Source organism: Columba livia, chromosome 20 (assembly GCF_036013475.1).
Source record: "Columba livia isolate bColLiv1 breed racing homer chromosome 20, bColLiv1.pat.W.v2, whole genome shotgun sequence".
Taxonomy (NCBI): domain Eukaryota; kingdom Metazoa; phylum Chordata; class Aves; order Columbiformes; family Columbidae; genus Columba; species Columba livia.
This window is the reverse complement of record NC_088621.1, coordinates 1474085-1493058: the sequence shown is the minus strand read 5'-3', so window position 1 is coordinate 1493058 and position 18974 is coordinate 1474085. Positions and strand designations below refer to the sequence as shown.

The following is an 18974-nucleotide window of genomic DNA, read 5'->3' as shown; positions in this document are numbered from 1 at the left end:
TCCCGAGCCACTCTCCCTACCGCAATGGGAAACCGCGTTTCTTTTTCCTTCAGAGCATCTTTTTGGAAGTACAAAGGAGTGCCGGATTCCAGCAGCCTTTTCAGCCTTTCAAAGACCATCCTCAACAGGTTTATAGCCACGTCATACGCATATTAATCACTTTCTAGCACTCAGAGCCACGATGACCAGCTGCCTTCTCTCTGCTCCTTTCAGACACCGAGCTGCTCGTTAGTGGAGACATTTGCTGTAAAGCTGGTTTGGCTGCAAACTTGATTGGCTCATATGTTTCATCAAAGATGAAAGATCTGAAAAAATGACAGCAGAGGGCTTGAATGGGAATCATTATGTAACATAAGTGCTGTTATTATTCAGAGCATATCATGTGTTTATATCAAATATAAGTGCCAGATTTTTATCCGAATAATTTCAATAATTGCAATTCCCACCCCACAATTTCATATTATCTGCCAGAAACCTGAAGCAGAAAAGGCACATGCACACACTATAAATAGCCTATTTTTCATAAACAGGCAGAAATGATCAGAATGAACGTCTCATCAGAAAACGCAATGTAGGAACTGGAAACCTGACTGCCATCCTGTGCAGCCAAGCCTCGGCGGATCCCACGGCGCCCGTTTCCATCGCTCGGCTCTTCCCACCCCGCAACACGCGGCGATGCCGGCAGCACCGGGCGCGGGGGGAACGGACCCCAGCCCCAGGTCTGAGCCCATTTGCAGCCACCTCCTCTCTGCCCGGGGACCGACGGCGCTTCTTGCATTTCTAATCCACGCATGTGTGCAGTTCGTGCACTTTTAATTTACGAGCGTTCGGTGGGGGACCCTTCTGACTTGGGAACATATTGGCTCGGTCTAATGCTTGGAGATTATTAAAGTCAGAGCTATACTCCACTATCAAGTCTACAGATCTTTTATTTAGAAGATATGGTGCTCTAAATGCACAAAGAGCTCCCTGTCACCTTCACATTAAAGCCCCTAGTGCCTGGTAAATGGAATTATATAGCTGTCATCTCCTTTCCCCAAAGTTTTAAGAGTACAATGGGCTCATTTTTTCACACTCCATCCCAGCTTCAGAACTAAGAGACCTACTTTGTATTGATTTAAAGTCTCAGAAATAAATAAACCTGCTTCACCAATGTGATTCACAAGAAATTCATGATACACTATTGCATGATATATTTCAAGCTGTGGCTCCGGCTCTTTTTTCCTTTTGGTGAGTGATGGGGAGGCGGCGGCAGGGGGAGGTGGGGGAGCTGACAGCCTGATGGGTACCGGGGATGGCTCCTGACTGCAAATCCACGTGCGGGTCTCACTGGTGGAGTCCTTTCCTTGCTTTGATTTGGGGAGCTCAGAGAGGGAAGGGGAAAAAGCGACTGCAGTTCACGTTGGGGGCGGCCGGGAGGACGCGGCCGGATGGACACGGAACCGCCACGGTGCTGCTGCACCACGGGCACGGCGCCGGCACCGCCAGCGGGCACCCCGGGGCACCTGCGCTCCTGGGTGAAACGGGGCTCTTCCCATCCTGCAGTAGCAGACGAGGACTCCTGAAAATCTCTGGATTGCAACGGAAAATCAAGTCTTGCAATCTTGAGATCAGAACAAATATCAGAAAGGGACAAGTCATTTGCTTTTAACTTCTGAAATCTTCGTTGTGGGTGGGTGTTAGAAATAAGAATAAATTTGGAAAGAAAAGTCGGTTGGGGAAAATTTTTTTTTTTTAAATAACTTTTCATTTGACAAAAAAAAATTCCAAACGATAAATTCATCAAAACTGATACTTTTTCCTGGAGTTCCAGCTCCAGTGAACTGGCATTTCCACATGAAAAATGTCTTGTCAAACAGTTCCTGCCCAGCTCTCCCTTCCCGGCACAGGGACCGCGTGTTTTGCTCAAGGTCACTCCATCAGTCAGTGGTAAATCAAAAGGGCTCAATATACTTTGCAAACTAAAATTACAGCCCCTATTCTACATGGTGCTAACGCTCATAAATCCAACCTGTCCCAGTTGGGGGTTCCCTAATCTAGACACTAGTCCCATAAACAACATTAATGATCGTTTCCGTGATACATAACGATCTTGTTCTGGTCGTTCCCCACGTCACCTCTGGGCCCCACCAGCAGGTACCTCTCTCAGCAGGACACTGGAGCTTCGTCCCCTTTGCAGCGTGGGCTCGGGCGTCACCGTGAGACACGTGACAAGTCTCCAATGCCGCCCCTGGGGTTCCTGGAGCCCACGATGGCAGATCACGCCACTGCATCCACTGCAGAAAAGAGCCTCAGGTGGGTCACCCTGATGTCCTCCTAGGGACACCCCCAGAGAGGGGAGGTCAAGACCAGTTATTATGGGACATGTTTGAAAAGTGTTGTCTTCTGTTCAGCTCCAGGGGAACATCGGGTACCAGAGTTAACGCTCCAGTAATAACATACCTGGCAGGATCACTTAAACTGGGATACAATCCTGCGTACATGAAACATATATAAGAGTTTAAAACACAAAGGACTTTCCCTGGAAGGTACAGGAAGAGATTCAGAAAATGGGCCACTATGCCAAGCACTTTAGTGGGAATAAATACCCATACGGCCCCCACAGCACAGGCACCATCCACAACGATAAACTGATCCAGATCCGTATTAAGAATGATAGAAGGAGGGAGAAAAAAAAAGTCAACAGAAATCTATTAGACTTTCTTCCCTAAGCAAACATAAAGGGACTGATAATGCAATGCCTGGAACATAAATTGTCTCTAATGGGAACAATACACAAATATCACCACTTAAAGAAAGGCAATTAAAAATAAAGTGTAGAAATAGAGGGTGGTGTTTGTTTATTTGCACTCATCTCAAGCCCAAGCATCCGTCTGCTTACATTAATTCCTCTACACAGAGCAAAGAGCCTCGTGTGACCAGGAGTGCCACCAACCTGACACCCCAGCAGCTGCTGCCTCTCATTGGTGTCAAAATAAACCAACTCTGCTCCCTTCCTATCGCCAAATATTGCTAAAGTGAGGCTGACTCTCCCAAGAGCCCCACTCAGAGCCTGGTTCTCAAAGCAAAGCGGCCTGGTTGGGCTGAGCACTGGTGACCTGCGCCACGGAGAGCCCCAGCAGTGAGGTGCTGAGGAACCAACGCCCGCCCCGAGCCCACCCGTGTTCCCAGCACACGGCCGGGACCACCGGGGAGCAGCTTCGCCCACGCGCGGGGTCACCTTGGGGAGACCCGCCAGAGGGGCCGGGGACGGCTCACGCCGCCCAAGTGTCAATGTCTGTTTGACATTTCCTAGCCCCTCTTTGATTAGCATTCTCAAACACTCTGCACCCACACGGATCTTCCTAATAGTCTTGCTGTGCCACTACAGAAAGATTCATATCATGCATTAATAATTATAATGCTTCTTTGAATGACAGGGATGGCACTTGCTGTTCTAACTCACATGATTGCTCTCACATGATTGCTTTGATCTAATCCCAAGACTGGAGTCGTCTCGAGCAGATACTGAGCTCTCCCTGCCTTGAATCTCAAAACCAGAGCTTTCTACATTCTGGATTTTACACTAAAACCCCCAAACAGCTTTAAGTCTCACAGGACTTCTATTTATTTTTCCAGATTGTAAAATTGCAGAGTAAATATTCCAGAAGGATCACACACACGAGATGGACTGAGGGATGGCGTGATCTTGCCAGCCCTCACCCGGGCTCTGCGCCACGAGCAATGCCCACACTTAGTACAGCTCAGGACTGAGTTTAAAACACACGGATATCCTCTTGTGGCCCCATGCAAAGGGGTTGTTGGGGTGCTGGGTTTCAAATGCAGATTGTCAGAACGATCCTCGCAGCAATTATGGCCCGTTGTATCAACAAGCCCTCGGGGTCTCCCCCACGGCCCCGTGACCCACACGGTAACGGCACCGAGCACGTGAGCATCCCACCAAGCACATCAGTGTCCCCACCAAGCACATCAGTGTCCCCACCGAGCACATCAGCGTCCCCACCACGTGCCAGCAGCCTCTGCAAAACCAACGCTGCGCTCAGGGAGGTCACCGGACAATCGCCGGTACTCGGCTTAGAAGTTTCTTAGATATTTACATATTGTGTTAGCAAGCAAGTTTCCACTAATCATCTCACCAACACCCTTCCGAAAGCTCTTCTTCAGAAATGTTTTCTCCCCTGAAAACACACCAAATAGTGCATTACTAATCTGGTTCCCGAGCTCTTTCTGGTCTAGAATAGGTTATACAAGCAGAAACTTCGATTAAATTAAGAACATTCTGAAGGCAAAAACTTCCAGAGGAAGAAGCCCAGGGACAGGCACTGGGGACAGGCGGAGGCTCTGCGGATCATTCGGGCAGGACAAGCCTGTGGAGTCTGGGGGAAAATAAAGGTGAACAGGAGGGAGAGGAAGCAGCAGTGTGCTGGTTGGGTTCCTCGCGGCACCCCAGAGGTGACGGTCACTTCGACACCAGGCTGCGAGCGCAGCGTGTGGGACAGCCCTTCATCACCACGCCGAAAACGAACCGTCAGAGACACCAGGCTGAACATTTACACAACAAAATGAGGTGTATCCCGTTAGTAGCAGTTCCTGAGAATCTCTGCTAAACCTGCCTTCCCGGAGAACAAGCCCAGAACGTGTATCTGTACAGAAATCGTGATTGAAAGCCACTAGTCGTTTACATTAACAAAACAGTCTTAAAGACAGGATTTCTTTTAAACACAAAAGATGAGGAGGAGCAAACTAATTACAAATAGGTCAGCAATGGACCTGGGAACACCCTTGTCGGGACTGAGATGAAATGTAGTCCTGGGAGCTTGAACTATATAAGTGATGCATAAATTGTGAGTGCTGGGCTTTTCAGTCTTACCTCCAATAAAAAGAAAACCAGTGGCAATTAACCCATTAGTGCACGGCAGCAGCGCGTCACCTGTCTCGAGTGAAATGGCACCACATTCGGCTTATGACGAAGAAAGGGCGATGGGAGGAGGAGGAAGAGGAAGGTACGGGGTGGGAAACGGGGAGGCAGGGAAAGTTAAAAAGAATATAAAATCTCTGCCTCAGCAAAAGTTTTCATTAAAATTTTAGACAAATGATCTCTGTGTCCTTCTCCCATGCTGCCTGCGGCTCCATGCTATTTCTATGCAAATAACAACCTCGTGGTTTATATCTTATTATTTCCACCGGAGCTGCGGCGACATGACCCGAGACGCGTGTGAGGTAGACAGCGAAAGAGAGAGAGGAAGAGCAGGAGGGGAGGGCGGGCGATGGAGTGGCTGCTCGCTGAAGTGTGAAAAAATATTGTCAGGAGTGAGCGGCAAGAACAAAAAAAAAATTGCAGGGATAACGTGTTTATTTCAGCCCCTCTCTCCATGTGAACCAGCACCTTTTAAAATTCATTGGGCATCAGGCGATCATGCACAATCCATCTGCTTTCACTTTATCATTTGCATTTCATGCCTCCTGGCTTTTGATGTGCTGATACTTTGATGCAGTCAGGAGACGCGCATTATCATTATTTCAATTTGCAGGGGGGTCAGTGGGCTCGGCACAGGCGCGCGCACACGCTCACGGGAGAGGAATGAAATGTCATTTCCACCTCTCCACCCCCTGCCGAAACGCAGCGGCGGAGACAAAAGGGGTGCAGATGAAACGCAGCCCCGGTGCCCCCGCGCGGAGCCCTGGCCCCACACCGCACCTTCTCCCCAGGTCCCTCTCTCGCCCCTGGGTCTGGGCGACAATCACAAACAGCTTAATCGGGAGCAGAGGGGACCTCGTGCTGCTCGTGCAGTTTCCTTGTCACCCCTGACAGGCGACGGGGCTGAGAATCCTGAAACCTGCCGGGTATCAGGTGTCTCCCGGTGATTTGCGTCTCTGCTTACAAGCGGGGGCACAGACAGACGCAGGGACAGCCAGCACGCAGCCAGTCAAGCTCCGGAACCAAACAGCAGCTCCAGCTAAAAATGATCCTGACCTTGAGCTCATCATCTAAGCGATAGGTTACAGTCTGCTTTTGGCAGCTGGACCTTTCCCTCTACACCGAAACCCTCAGGCTAATTTTACATAATGATAATAAACAAGACCAACAACAGATCTGATGGCACATAATGTTTGTCACAATCCCCCTCTGCTCCCCCTGTAAATTAAAAAGAATCCAGCATTTCACAGGGAAAAAATCAAAATCAAAATCAAACAACTTTCCAGAAAACACGCTCCTGCTCTCCGAAAGCCTCATTGTCTCCATTGCTGCAGAAACACTTTGGCGCTGCACATTCTCCTCTTGCAGAGAGAAGACATTTTGCAGAAGACGTGTATGCAGACGCGAGACTACGTGTGAGCTTTGTACAGCACCCTCTGCGAAGACAGCAATTAGAAGTCAGCAATGGTAAAAACTGTCCCAAATCTCTGACACTTGACTGGGAAAAGCTAAAGGAGTATTTGCATGCAGCTGTGCTAGAAAACATTCAATTCCAACTGTCACGCAAGGTAGCAGCTTCCATTTATTTGGTTTTGTTTCAGTCCTGATGCTTCCTCGAGCCCCTGCGAGCTGGGCCGGACCTTCCGATGGCCACGGGGCAAAGCACCGAGCTGCCCAGGGCTCTTCCCAACACTTGCTCCGAGAACGAGCAGCAGCCAGGCTCGGTCCCTCCACAGAGAAAACCTACAACAGGTTTCCACCATGAGACCCTTCTAGAGTCTTATTCAGATGAATGAACACACCACATGTCGTGTCCAAACAGCCTCCACGTTCCTGCAAGGGAAGACTTTGCGTTACCGGCCCTGGGCTGGTAGTGTCCTGACCAAAGAAAGAAAATTCCAACTGTTCATCTAAATTCAAGTGTTTAACAGTTCACATATAAGAACGGGGAGACAGAGGGTAAGTCTGAAGCAGATGCTGCCTCCACAGCACGATGATGCAAATGCACGAACATCCCCCATTTGCCTCACGCCCTCCTCAAGATCTCAGCTGGACTGAGCCTGGTCATTCCAGGTTAGCACTGGACGTCACTTCACTACTTCAGACATACGCTGGGACATAAGTTTAGCTGCACCCAGTCAAGAAGCTCTGACCAGAACAGCAGAGTCTGGAAATGAAGATCATGTGAACTATGAAGACACATCGCACAACATCCAGGGGTGAGCGGGGCTTCCCAGTCTCCCATCTGCTCAAGGCCAGGTAAGCTCACGGTTTGGTCTGGGCTTAGCTGTCTTACAGCCAAAGCTGGACAGGATGCAACAGGGTCCTGCTTGGCCTGACCTTTAGGCAGGTGGAGATTCAGTGCCTACGTAAGAATATCTGCCTTTCCAACAGGGCGGGGAGGAGGGAAAAGGACACACAGGATTATTCAGCCCATTGAAATTCTTGGGATGGGATAAGTCACGCCCAGAAAGCATCTCCTTCTGCCTATGCCTGCTGCTCAATGTCAGGTGCTTATTTAGACTAAATCCTTAATTTTTAAGTGCCTAAAATTTAGTGAGATTAGTGTATTCCATATAAAACAAACAGTCCACGGGTAGACAGTGCAGTTAAGCCTGGGAAGAAGAGAGTAAAGAGGCCTGAACAGCCCGGCCCTGCCATCTGGGGGGCTCTGCAGGGCCCCGATCCCGGCACACGACAGCTGGAACCAGGCAACTCACTCCACTCCAGCAAGCACTAAACCGCCTCAATTTCTTTTTAAAGCAGGGATCTTCAAATGCCTCTTTTCCTTCCATTGATGCAGGTGTGTGTGATGTGTGTAAGAGATCTAACTGAGGGTGCCGCATCCGGGAGTTGATAGGATCAATGCTTCATTTTCTGTAGAGCCCCCTTTATTCAGGGGAATAATTCAAACGAGAGACTATTTTCCTTTTATCTCCCATTGTCAGGCAGGCACTCCTTGAAACACAGCTTGCGCTGAAGCACAACCACCCCAGGTGCTGGAGAGTGCCTGCGAACAAAGCTGCACAATGGGAAGGGCTCCGGCGCCGCGCAGCCCCAGCTCCCGCGCAAACAAAGCCCTCGGTGACAGGGACAAGAGCCCAGTCGGCTGCGAGCCGTGGCTGCTGCGACAAGGAGCTGCAGCCTGGGATATTAATAGGCTTGGGGCAGCAAGGGAGAAAAACCGCCTCTGGTGGAGGAAAAAAAGAAGAGCCACTTTAGTAGTGAAAGCAGCAAGTTTTCTTACAGCCCGAGATGTTCCTCCCTGCCCCCACAGCTGAGATTTCAAGCAGGTCTGACCCCTGGAAAATCACCGTCCGCACTCCGAGGCTTCAGCGCTCTCCAGCATTAATGCCGTGCTGGGATGGCTGAGGGTTTGGGGCGATTCTGGCCTGTGTAGTTTGAAACATGATTTTCCAGACACTGTAAACAGCCCCGTTTCCTCTCCCACAGTACACAGCGCGGGGAGAAGAGGCTGCCCCGTTGGTAGCTTCTCCAACTCCTGTCATTTAGTCACTGCACACAACCTATGCTAAAAGCTGGTTCATGCTCAAGCCATTAAATGTGCAGCTCTGGCCGGGTCCCCCGCCAGTCTGCAGCCAGCACACCCAACAGTGCCTCTGGCTGGAAATACCATGTTCGTGGAGAGAAAACCAGGGGCGTGAAAGGGAGAACAGGAAAAAGGCTGCAAAGGCGTCAAAGTTTCCAGCCCTGTGTCAGTTCTCCCTCTTGATCGGGAGGAGCCCGGGAAGAGAGGAAGAAAAAGGGACCGAGCACGATGACACGATGACACAATGACATGATGACACGATGACAGGCACGGCGGCGGCAGCTCCTCGAGTCCGCAGCACAGCTCACGGAAACACCAGCACAACCCACACAGCTCCGGAGACCGGAATGCAAAGACTTACTTTGTTGAGGGCTCCGCAGCCAGTCAGGATGATATGAGAGTTCTCAACCTGGATGGTCCTCTGGCCCAGCCGAACAAGGTAAGCGCCAATTCCAATTGCCCGACATGTAACCTTAGAAACAAACAAGAAAAGAAAGAAAACCCATAGATCTGTGTTTTACCGCACAGCCAAAACCTATCGATTCAAACACCTAGATAAAACCAGGCATGTTTGTATTACAAGACTATAAAAACAACTCTCCCTGCAAAACTCCTGAATCTACTTTTTTCTGTAAAACAGTCTCTGAACATATGCGTATTTTATTTTAAAAAAGAGAAACAGTAGCTTACAGACTGAGCAAACACGAAGCCAAATAACTGTTTTCTAAAAGTATATTGAATTCAATCTGAAAGGGACCCAGCCCCGCAGCGGTGCCAGCAGCGTTGCGCAAAGCCTACAGGAGCCAATTTACATCAGCCAGGAGTCTGATCCCAGATGTATTTTCTGGATATCATTGCAGGATTTTTAGCTGAAACAGACAACACAGTTTGAAGAATAGAAAGCAGCAGGGGATTACCAAGTTGATGGTGATAATACTCTCATAGGCTAAAGATGATTCTCCAGCAATCATGCCAGATCCTCTGAGGTTCTCTATTCCAAGTCCGTCTTCCTTTCCGATAATATCTGTTATCTTATACCTGAGGGAGACACACACAGCCTTTGAGTCACAGGGTCCAGTGATTTGCTGAATCAGTTTGCTACGAAGAAAATGAAAAGTGACTAAATATCATTAAGGCTCCAAAGAGTAACGTGCATAAAACCCGGCCAGGACCTGCATGTGGGCTCATTCTGCAGCGCTGCTGAACACCGCGGAGCGGTCCTGCCCGTGAACAGCCAGAGCAGCACTGCAAAGAGGGAACGCCGAGGGAGAGGAATGCCCCTGAAAAGCGTTCTTCTGTCATTCACCAGCACATGAGCAGCAGGGTGATTATAGGGACCCTTGGTCATGACTTGGGAGCCTGGGCTGCAGGACTGACCCCAGCGCTAGCTTGAACAAGGCACGTCACGATCCAGCTTTTCACTCTCGTTCCTTGCTCTGACCACACACAGCTACAGCCTTCGACATACCTGTGTCCTAAAGGACGTCCCAGCTGGAGACAAGGTGTGACATGCATCACCCTGTAGGATGACCAGAAAGCTTTTCATCCCGCCCTGTCTGTGCTTACCTGGACTCTCCGTTGTCCTCCACATGCTCACAGTGAACTGAGTTCAGGGCACTGACTTTCTTATAGTCCTGAGGAGTCAGGTACAAGTACTTGTATCCCTGAAATGAAAAACAGTTCAATCATCTCATTCTCACCTGTATACCCTTCCCCATCCCCAATAACCCCTTCCAAAAGAGAGCTTCTAGGGGGCAGAATTTAACTCCAGATAGCAATAAGAACATCCCCTCCTAACGTTGGAGCTCCAGCTGAGAACAGTGAAAGCCAAGAATGTTTTCAACATTTAGCCCTAACTCATTCTGGATGCCAACCCTGCTGCCTGAGAGATCCAATAACAAGGAGAATTCTGGACCTAATGGTCTGGCAAATATCCACCCTTACCTCTGTTAAAAGAGGCAGTGTATAAACAAGAATTGTTTGTGAGCTACTGCAGAGTTTCACCTCTGACTCCTGCGCCTCCTTACCTTGTATGGGTCATCGGGATCTTCCCAAGCCACGTGGAACATGTGCCGAATCTCCTCAGCCAAACCAATCCTGGCTCCGCTGTTGGCAGCCACATAGATGCGGGGGATGCCGTGTGTTCGGGCAAGCTCTGACGCCCTCAGGAACAGCACGTCCTCTTGAGGCCCGAAAGAACCAATTCGGTAGGTTATGTCATTGCCAATGACAATGATATCGCGGCCTTCTGGGTACTCGGGGGTCTTCAGGGTCATCTTCCAGGCCACCATCCCAACCTGCAAAGAGCAGAGAACAACAAAAACTAAATGTGTATCTTCAAGATGTGAGAGAGTCTTGGACATACGCTGCCGGTGCTGAGCAGGCTGGCAGGACCCGGACCTTCCTGGCCCCTTCAGCACGTCCTGCACTGCTCATCCCCACCCAGAACACCCAACCTGGACCTTCCCAGCCCCTGCAGCACGTCCTGCACTGCTCCTCCCCACCCAGAACACCCAACCTGGACCTTCCTCCGCAAACACCCCCTCACAGCTCGCTGCCTTTATTCCGGGTGCTCCCAGGGTGAGGACGGACGTGCTGCTGTACAGGACTCCTGACCATCTGCTTCGGCCATCGCCCCAGAACCTCATCACCCTGAGCCTTCATTTTAATAATCCCTTTATTTCATAACTGCCTCCATTTTTTTCCGTCCTTTCATTTCTTTGGCTCTTCCCTTTTCCCTTCCCAACTATTGCAGCAGTTTCCTTCCAAACCAGCCTGGATAAGTAATGCTTTTCACTGCATATTTTTCTTTTTAAAATCACCAGATGATCTCTTCTGGCCCATCTTATGGAGATCAACGACATCTGTACCCTGCATCTCCCGTCTCTCAGCTGCCGCGTATCGCTGCACCGGGAGCTGCCCGTCCTGGAATGCCATTAACAGATGGAAATAGCAGTGTCCCTTGAAAGCCACATGCATCACCCAGTCTCCGCTTGCCCAAGGATCATAAGCTCTGAGTACACATTCCTCAAGCCGATTGCACATCCTCTGCAATCAGGAGGGTTGAAATTCTCATTGCGGGGACTCTGAATTCTGCACATGATGAACTAAAGCGGGAGGGGGAGAGGGGAGAAGCAGCAGATAGATATGTGCCATTTAATCCAAATCAAAATGGCACAATACACGGTTGAGATCCAATCAGCATCTGCAATAAGATATGCCATAATAGGCTCATTAAAAAAAATAAAAAGGCAGAGGAATTAATCAAAGGGTCATTGGAAGTAAAGCAGGCAGCAATCCAAAAATATTACAACCGGCTACCGGCAGATCCTTCCCTTACACCTCGCCTTGTGAGAGCTGAGATTGCAAGTTAACAGAATGATGGTTCAGTTCACCTTCTCCTTGGTCCCCGTTTCATCTGCCGCTATTTTGACGGATACGTCGTAAGGGATTAATTTGTTTGCCTCTGAATATTTGCAGATTTACAGTTATACATCAGCATCCAACTGCAGGGTTTGGAAAGAGAGCTACTGCAGCAGTTTCAGACAGGAGCATAAATCCCTAAAAGTCAGTAGGATGCTTTGCTAAAATACCAGCAGCATTGCAATTAAAGGGAAAAGCGGTACTGCTGTAAAACGAGTGGCTGCAACCCAATTCAACCCAAAGCTACGTGGTCAGAGGGCTCCTTGGACTTCTGTCTTCTGCCGCTGGGCATTCAGAGCAGAAAAAGGAAGAATCAAGGTGAGAAAAGGAGAAGAAAAGCAAGTGGTGTCCTCCTGACCCGCCTGTTGCAGGAAAAGAGGCACCAGGGGCTGGATATTGTGTCTCTGTTCTAACTCTCAACTGCGGGTGAGCCCGCGGTCAGAAACGGCAGGTTAAAGAAGGCTGAAAATGCAAAGGCAAAGGCTTCGGGAGAGCCCAGGGATGCCCGTGTGTGCCCTGGCACCTCCCGCACGCTCAGCTCTTCATCGTATTTCACAGGCTTTTTTTTCCTGCCACAACTAAAGATCCTTAAGCGACCACTTCCCAAATCTTCCTGATACCACCCCAGCAATCAGCTCCAGTTACTGACAGAAACCCACTGAGAAAACGGGGGAACGTTCTCCAAAACTGCATCATAACCTTCCAAACTAGCGCAGAAGTAACACGAATTTACAGGGTTTTACAAAGCAAAAGCATTTCCTATTTAGAAGATGGAGATTGTGACCGAAGTCTTGGAATAGCTCCCTAAGCTGAGAGCAGGTATCCTCCGCAGAAACAAATCCCTTTTGTTCATGTTCAGTAGAACAGGAAAAACTATCTGGCCAGGGCACAGTAAACACAAACTCTTGGAAACAGTTTATAGCCGATAGATATGGAGCAACTGTATGCTGTTTAAGAAAATTAAATGTGCCACTATATTAACTGGTGTGTCTTGTTGCCGCCCCAGCACACAGCGTGTTTTGTGCCCTTTATCCAGTAATAAAAAAACGACAGGGCATAACTACGGATTATTTTGCTATGAACAACGTAGATTCCATTTAAATGTATGGGTAGTGGGGGATAGCTTTCTATTCCAGAAAAACTAAAGAAAATAAAAGGAGATTTTTAACTTAATGGCAGCACGCCAAAAAAATGGAGAGTTCACAGGTTAATTAGACAGGCTGAGCTAATCACCTAAGAGCACAGCCAGAACAATAGCGGGTGCCGGCGTGGTTTGGAAGGGCTGCTCCCGCCACCGCCAGCGAGGAACAGAGGGAGGAACAAATAAAAGCAGGAACCGTCTTATTTAACTGTTTTTATGTTGGCAAAATGATTTGTGCCACAGTATTTCCATAAGAAGTGGGACCATTATTCTCCTGTAGGAACACATTTGGTTTGAAAAGTATCACTGGACAGAACGTGGAAATCAAACCAGATGAATTATTCACAACCTCCGACCAGAAGTGATCATTATTTCTGATGTTCCAAACTGTGATTAGGATTCAGTGCTCAGATGTCATTTGCTCCCTGAATAGCACCAGCAATGCAGAATTGCATGACACACATACATTACACACAAGTTTTATATATATAATTTTATACACACCTTCTCCCACTAGATCTTTGGCTTAGCGCAACCATTAACAGATAGTAAAACCGCGATATTAACTAACGTTCGTTTTCATGGTGCTCATAAATGCCGTTAGGTTGACACACAGTGTCAACACTAATCATGGCCTAAAATTAACACCAAAATTGACTTCAACATTAATTGCGCTATCGATGTGAGCAGTAATACACACACTGACGCGGCTACAAATCGACTGCGAGTGGCAGCGGAGCTGCTGACAACAGACAGCGAGGGGACGGGGACAGAACCGACCCTGGTCCCGCCAAAGGGGACAGAACCAACCCCGGTCCCTCCAAAGGGGATGGAACCGACCCCGGTCCCTCCAAAGGGGATGGAACCGACCCCAGTCCTGCCAAAGGGGATGGAACCGACCCCGGTCCCTCCAAAGGGGATGGAACCGACCCCAAAGGGGACAGGAAAGGAACCAGCCCCAGTCCCTCACCAGCACAACGGAGGCCAAGGAATGGACAGCAACGCCCATGGCAGCCGGTGCTCGGGTTAGACGGAGCTTTGGGCTCTGTTTTAGCCTCTCCATAGCAGGATCTGCCATTCCTGGAGAAGCACAGGTGGCAGAAAATCAGATGGAAACAAGCACAGCTCATTATTTGACAGCATCTACGCTTGAGCCGCTCTAATTGTGTTGGTTATTCTAATTCTCTCCCAACAAGGACGATGCGTGAGCCCACGTACCTTATGCCACGCTTCATTTTATTTATTCATGTCCAAATTTGGAAACCTGAATGTGGGTCTTGAAGTCTGTAAGCAGGACAACTGAACTTGCAGAACCCTGGCGACAATTTTTGTTTAGTTCCCACTCTGTTGCATCTGTATCATACATGTAAAATATCTATACAAAACATGAATACGTTTGTATGTCAGCACTTCCGACATACGAAAGTTATAAGAAGAAAGGAGATGCAACAGTTGCAGCGGTCCAGCATGTGGACATGGGAAATGCCAAAGCATTTCATGTAACGCCAGCCCGTTTCTTGCCCACGTTCTGCTGAGTCCAGGAGCAGGGGCTGTTTCTCCATCCGCTCTGTGCAAAACACACACAAGGTGTTTCATAAAGGAACAAACACCCCCCCTGAAATTTTATTCAATGCAGATGTAGCAATTTTGGTATTTCACCATTTGAATCTGATGCCCAGATCTGAAATAAAGACACTCTGCACCTATACTGTGACCAAACGCTATATTTTTTTGTTTTCTTTAACATGAACCAACTCCCAGAAGGGCGCCATGCACGTGGATTGCCAGAGACATTCCCACTTGGTGCCCTGGTGGGGTGAGTGCCAACCCCAGCTCCCTCCAGCCTGTCCCGGGCTCTGGAAAAGGCCTCGTTCAGCACCCAAAGCAGCGGCCGCGGGCGGCACAGCCAAGAGCGCTGTCCTGGCTTTGGTTACAAGTGACGCACACGTTGGAATCGTTGTCCTGACCAGCACACAGCCAAGACGCCCAGAGACGGTTCCAGGAGGAGCCGTGGCAACGGTTTGCTCGGAAGAAGGCGCCGTGCGGCACAGTGGGGCAGAGGAGACGTGAATTTGGCTGTCGCGGTTCCTCGCGGTCGCATGGCAAGGCAGGGAGCAAACCAGCAAAGCCCGGCCGACGTTCAGGGAGAGGGTTGGACACACAGAGCACCAAAAGGAAAACTCAAAAAGCCATTAAAGGAAGAGTAAAAGTAGATTTCACTGCACATGCATCTGTGTTGCAAGGTATGAAGCTTGCACAGTGTCCCTTGGGGACAGCAGAATGCATAATGCTCAACTCCAACCACATTCTTCATCCAATTCAAGTTCTGCTGCAAGCCCACTAAACCAGCTGGGAGCAACACCGCCAACCAAAATAAAAGCATTTTTGACTAAGCTTTCCAAACTAAACGATAAATAACTTCCCTGTAGGCTGGAAAACTTCAGCTGAGATGGTTTGCACCTGAAGTCACAGATGGATAAAGGTGTGTTCCAGAGAGCGACAGAGAACCTTTAGTAGGAGCAGACAACCTTTAGTAGGAGAAATATTTTATGGTAATCTCTGGGAAAAATAACGGAGGGGCTGTGGCAGAAGGCAGGAGATACCGGGCGTTTTCCTTCACCCTCCCGTTATTTCACTGACTTTGCTGTCACCCATTCTCTGCTTTTCCTCAAATACTTATCCCAGCGGAAGTTCTAACACCCTGTGCCTGTCATAAAACGCAGGAACACAGGGTGACCAAGCAGAACGTGTAGTTCAACTATGAAGCTTTGCTTGTATAAAGTTCATTAGTCCCACCGTTCATCCCAAGGCAAGGCAGGAGTTTGAACAGCCCCAATTCCACCTGGCCAAAGCTTCCCCCCTGCAGAAGGAAGGGCGAACTGCTCCCATCACCGATCACTGCTGATCCTGCCGCTACTGAGAGGAAAAACTGACATCTAGTGCCAATGGGGAAAACGACACGTTTTACACGGAGACTGCACGAGAGGGAGGTGGAGGGAGAGGGGGCGATGCTGCAGACACTCCTCACACCCGCTGTGTCCTTGGCCTTGAAGATTAGTTGGGTCTTATCAGCGGATGGTGCCGTCCTAGTGCCAGCGGATCACGGTAAATTGGACTAAAAATACATAAAGTGCTATAGAAAAACACCAGAATGCCCCGTTCAAGAATGACAGGTAATATATTGAGTTCTCCACCAGGCTGAGGGAATTACCTTTTCACGCTAAGATTTCAGCTAATCTTGGGAACAAAGCGTCTGCGATGGGCACTGAAGAGGCCGTTGCCACATTACAGGTTGTGTCTTCAGCTGAGCTGCTGCAACCGGCACGTTTTTAAATACTGTGTGAGTTGCCACGTGCTCCTGAACCCCTGCCCTGTTCACCTGTCTGTGTGCACACCATTTCTGGCTCTTTCCATGATTCCCAGCCCCAGCGGTACAGCTGCAGAGGCTCCCGGCGCAGCATCGGCTGCTCTCACACCGCCAAACGGGGCTGGATCCTCAATCCCTGCCGGTATCGGGGCACAAAGTCCCACCACACACCTCTGCCCTTCATGCCCAGTGAAGATCTTACCACAAACACCAAACATTGTGCCACTAAAAGAAAAAGACTCCCACTCTAAAGAAGAAATGTTAGAAGTCATGTGTTATAATCCAGATAAGCACCCAGGCTCTGGTGTGAACTTAAAATTTTCTTCTTAAACACATTTTTGAGTAAAATGCATAAGATTACAAACAACTACAAGTGGATTTTTTTCCTCCCATCTCTATAAACTCTGTACATTCTAATGGTCCGTGTCTATCTTAAGAGTCAGACTAGAGTCAGGCTGAGCATCCAGCTCTGGTGCTTAGTTCTTGATATGCTCAGTTGTACAATAAATTATACCCCGTTTGTCCCAAAGTCTATTCAGTCTTTACTCAGGAGCATCAGAAGGGAGCTATCAACTGGGGTTTGGTTCTGCTGGCAAAATACTGTCTTCTTCAGCTCCCTTCTATATCGCCAGCTCTGAAAACTATTTACAAACTGTTCTCGACTTTCTAGTGCGGCACATTCAGCTGGTGTTGGCTCAAAGAAATCCTGTGGCAGTGCATGGAGCTCATTGGAACAGTCTCACATGCGAGCAGAGGGGTCAAAGCAGCCAGACTAGTAACACAGGAAACACAAGAGAGAAAAAAGGAGTCACTAGAGACCAGGACACAGCTCACAAGCTTAACATGAAGGCTCCAGAACAGAAACCATGCAGCAGAAACCAGGTAACACCTGGGGTTCTGTCTGCAGCCCAAAGTACCAGCAGATGCGCTTCAAGGAGAACTCTGGCTGCACCGAGGGGACCAGAGGCTGGAGACGGCCCCTGGTGAGCGATGATGTCCCCTGGTGACCAATGATGTCCCCGGGTGAGCGATGATGTCCCCGGGTGAGCGATGTCCCCGTGCCAGCGCGGGGCAGCAGGGCCAGCAGCACCACAGGCTCCCTCGCGTGGCCACGACCCGACACGGGATCTCTGCTCAGCAGCAGGCGCTGTCTAGGAATAAATAGCAAGTCGTATTTTCATGGTCCATTAAGTTCTTGGCTTCTTTGTTGAGCCTACTAGCAAAGAGATAATTACTGCCACGCGAGGCGGTGGGCTACGTGAAGTGGTCACGAGCTAAGCAGAGATAAACCTCTTGTATCATGCAAGTTCTGATAATTCACATTTCAGAGATTTTCCGGGTTAGTGCGGAACGCTGTTCGCAAACCCCACGGACAGGAGCCCAGCGCCGAGCTCCGCTCTGCCCGCACCAGCCAACACCCTGGCCACAAACCTCCTGGACTTTATGCTGGTTTCTCAATTTCACCCGCTAGCTAAAACAAGCAGGGCGCTCAGCTCAGCTGAATGCTTTAAGAAGAGTGTCTTGACCCCTTTTCACATAGAGAGGATGAAATTGTCCATACTGTGTAGCACGGCTCCAACAGGAGAGACAAGCCCTGCCTCGGAACGGCTGGTACCGACAGTGAGGCACGTGCGTGAAATGCGGGAACAGCTGGTTCGAGTGTGATCTAAAACAAGTAGAGCAGTAATAGGAACCTAAATGAACTAACAGCAGCTGTATTTACTGCAGTCAGAAGCTTTCAACAGGAATTTCCTCTGTAATAAAAGCATGTGATGTACAATCTCTCAAAAGATTCTGGATTCAGAAAATCAGCAACTTTGGCTGGCGGGGGGGGAACTAAACAAATAGTCCCACTCGGAAAGTTGCTCCCAAGCACCCTGACTCGCCTGAGCAGACCAGCCCCCGGCAGCGGGGGGCACAGACCCCGGCAATGCCCATCCAGCGTCACTGACCAAAACCGGAGCAACGCTGTGTAACACAACGTCCAGCGCTCAGTAAGCTGAAATTCAAAGACTCTTACAATGTACTTGTCTCCACTTCCCTCACGACACCCCAAAGCAGTCCCTTCTTAGAATACAAGCAAACTGAAGCAGTGAAAACTCTGACCAAGGCTGCCAAGCAAGTCGCTGCAGAGCCTGGGAACCTCGACTTCCCTGCTGTGCTCACAGGGATCATCTCCCCTTCAGCACCGTTTCCAGCCTATAGGGGCTTCTGGCATTTTGCAGTCAAATACATCCATCCGAGGACAAAACTCTTCCTTAAGCTCACAGTTCACAGAGCCAATGAAATGTGCCGTATTTTGAGAACGGTTCACCATTGTATTAAATGGAAGAAGTGCAGAACCAACTCGTGTTTCCTCCTGCTCCCCGGGGCACGTCTCCTCTTCCTATGCAACACCACCAGCTACTGCCACATAGATGGATTACCCCAAGGACCTTTGCTTCCTGGCAGATAAGATGCTGTATTTCTCTGCCCAGATGCTATGCAGACTGATGTTCAAAAGAAAAAAGGCAAGCAGAATGGTTCCACTTAGAGCCCTAACAAAGAAAAGGCTTATGCTCTGAATTTCTCGAGC

General features: G+C 49.3%; 1 protein-coding gene across 8 annotated transcripts in view; it reads right to left on the bottom strand.

Moving 5' to 3' along the window:
- The window catches only part of ACACA (acetyl-CoA carboxylase alpha), a 149834-nt gene that overhangs the window by 27250 nt on the left and 103610 nt on the right, over positions 1-18974 (bottom strand). For all 8 annotated transcript variants that reach the window (XM_065036699.1, XM_065036698.1, XM_065036703.1 and 5 more), the window contains 4 exons: positions 10496-10765; positions 10035-10132; positions 9386-9506; positions 8830-8940 (listed from right to left, as the gene is read on the bottom strand). In XM_065036699.1, the coding sequence (XP_064892771.1) occupies positions 8830-8940; positions 9386-9506; positions 10035-10132; positions 10496-10765 (600 nt within the window). The remainder of the gene's footprint in view (positions 1-8829; positions 8941-9385; positions 9507-10034; positions 10133-10495; positions 10766-18974) is intronic.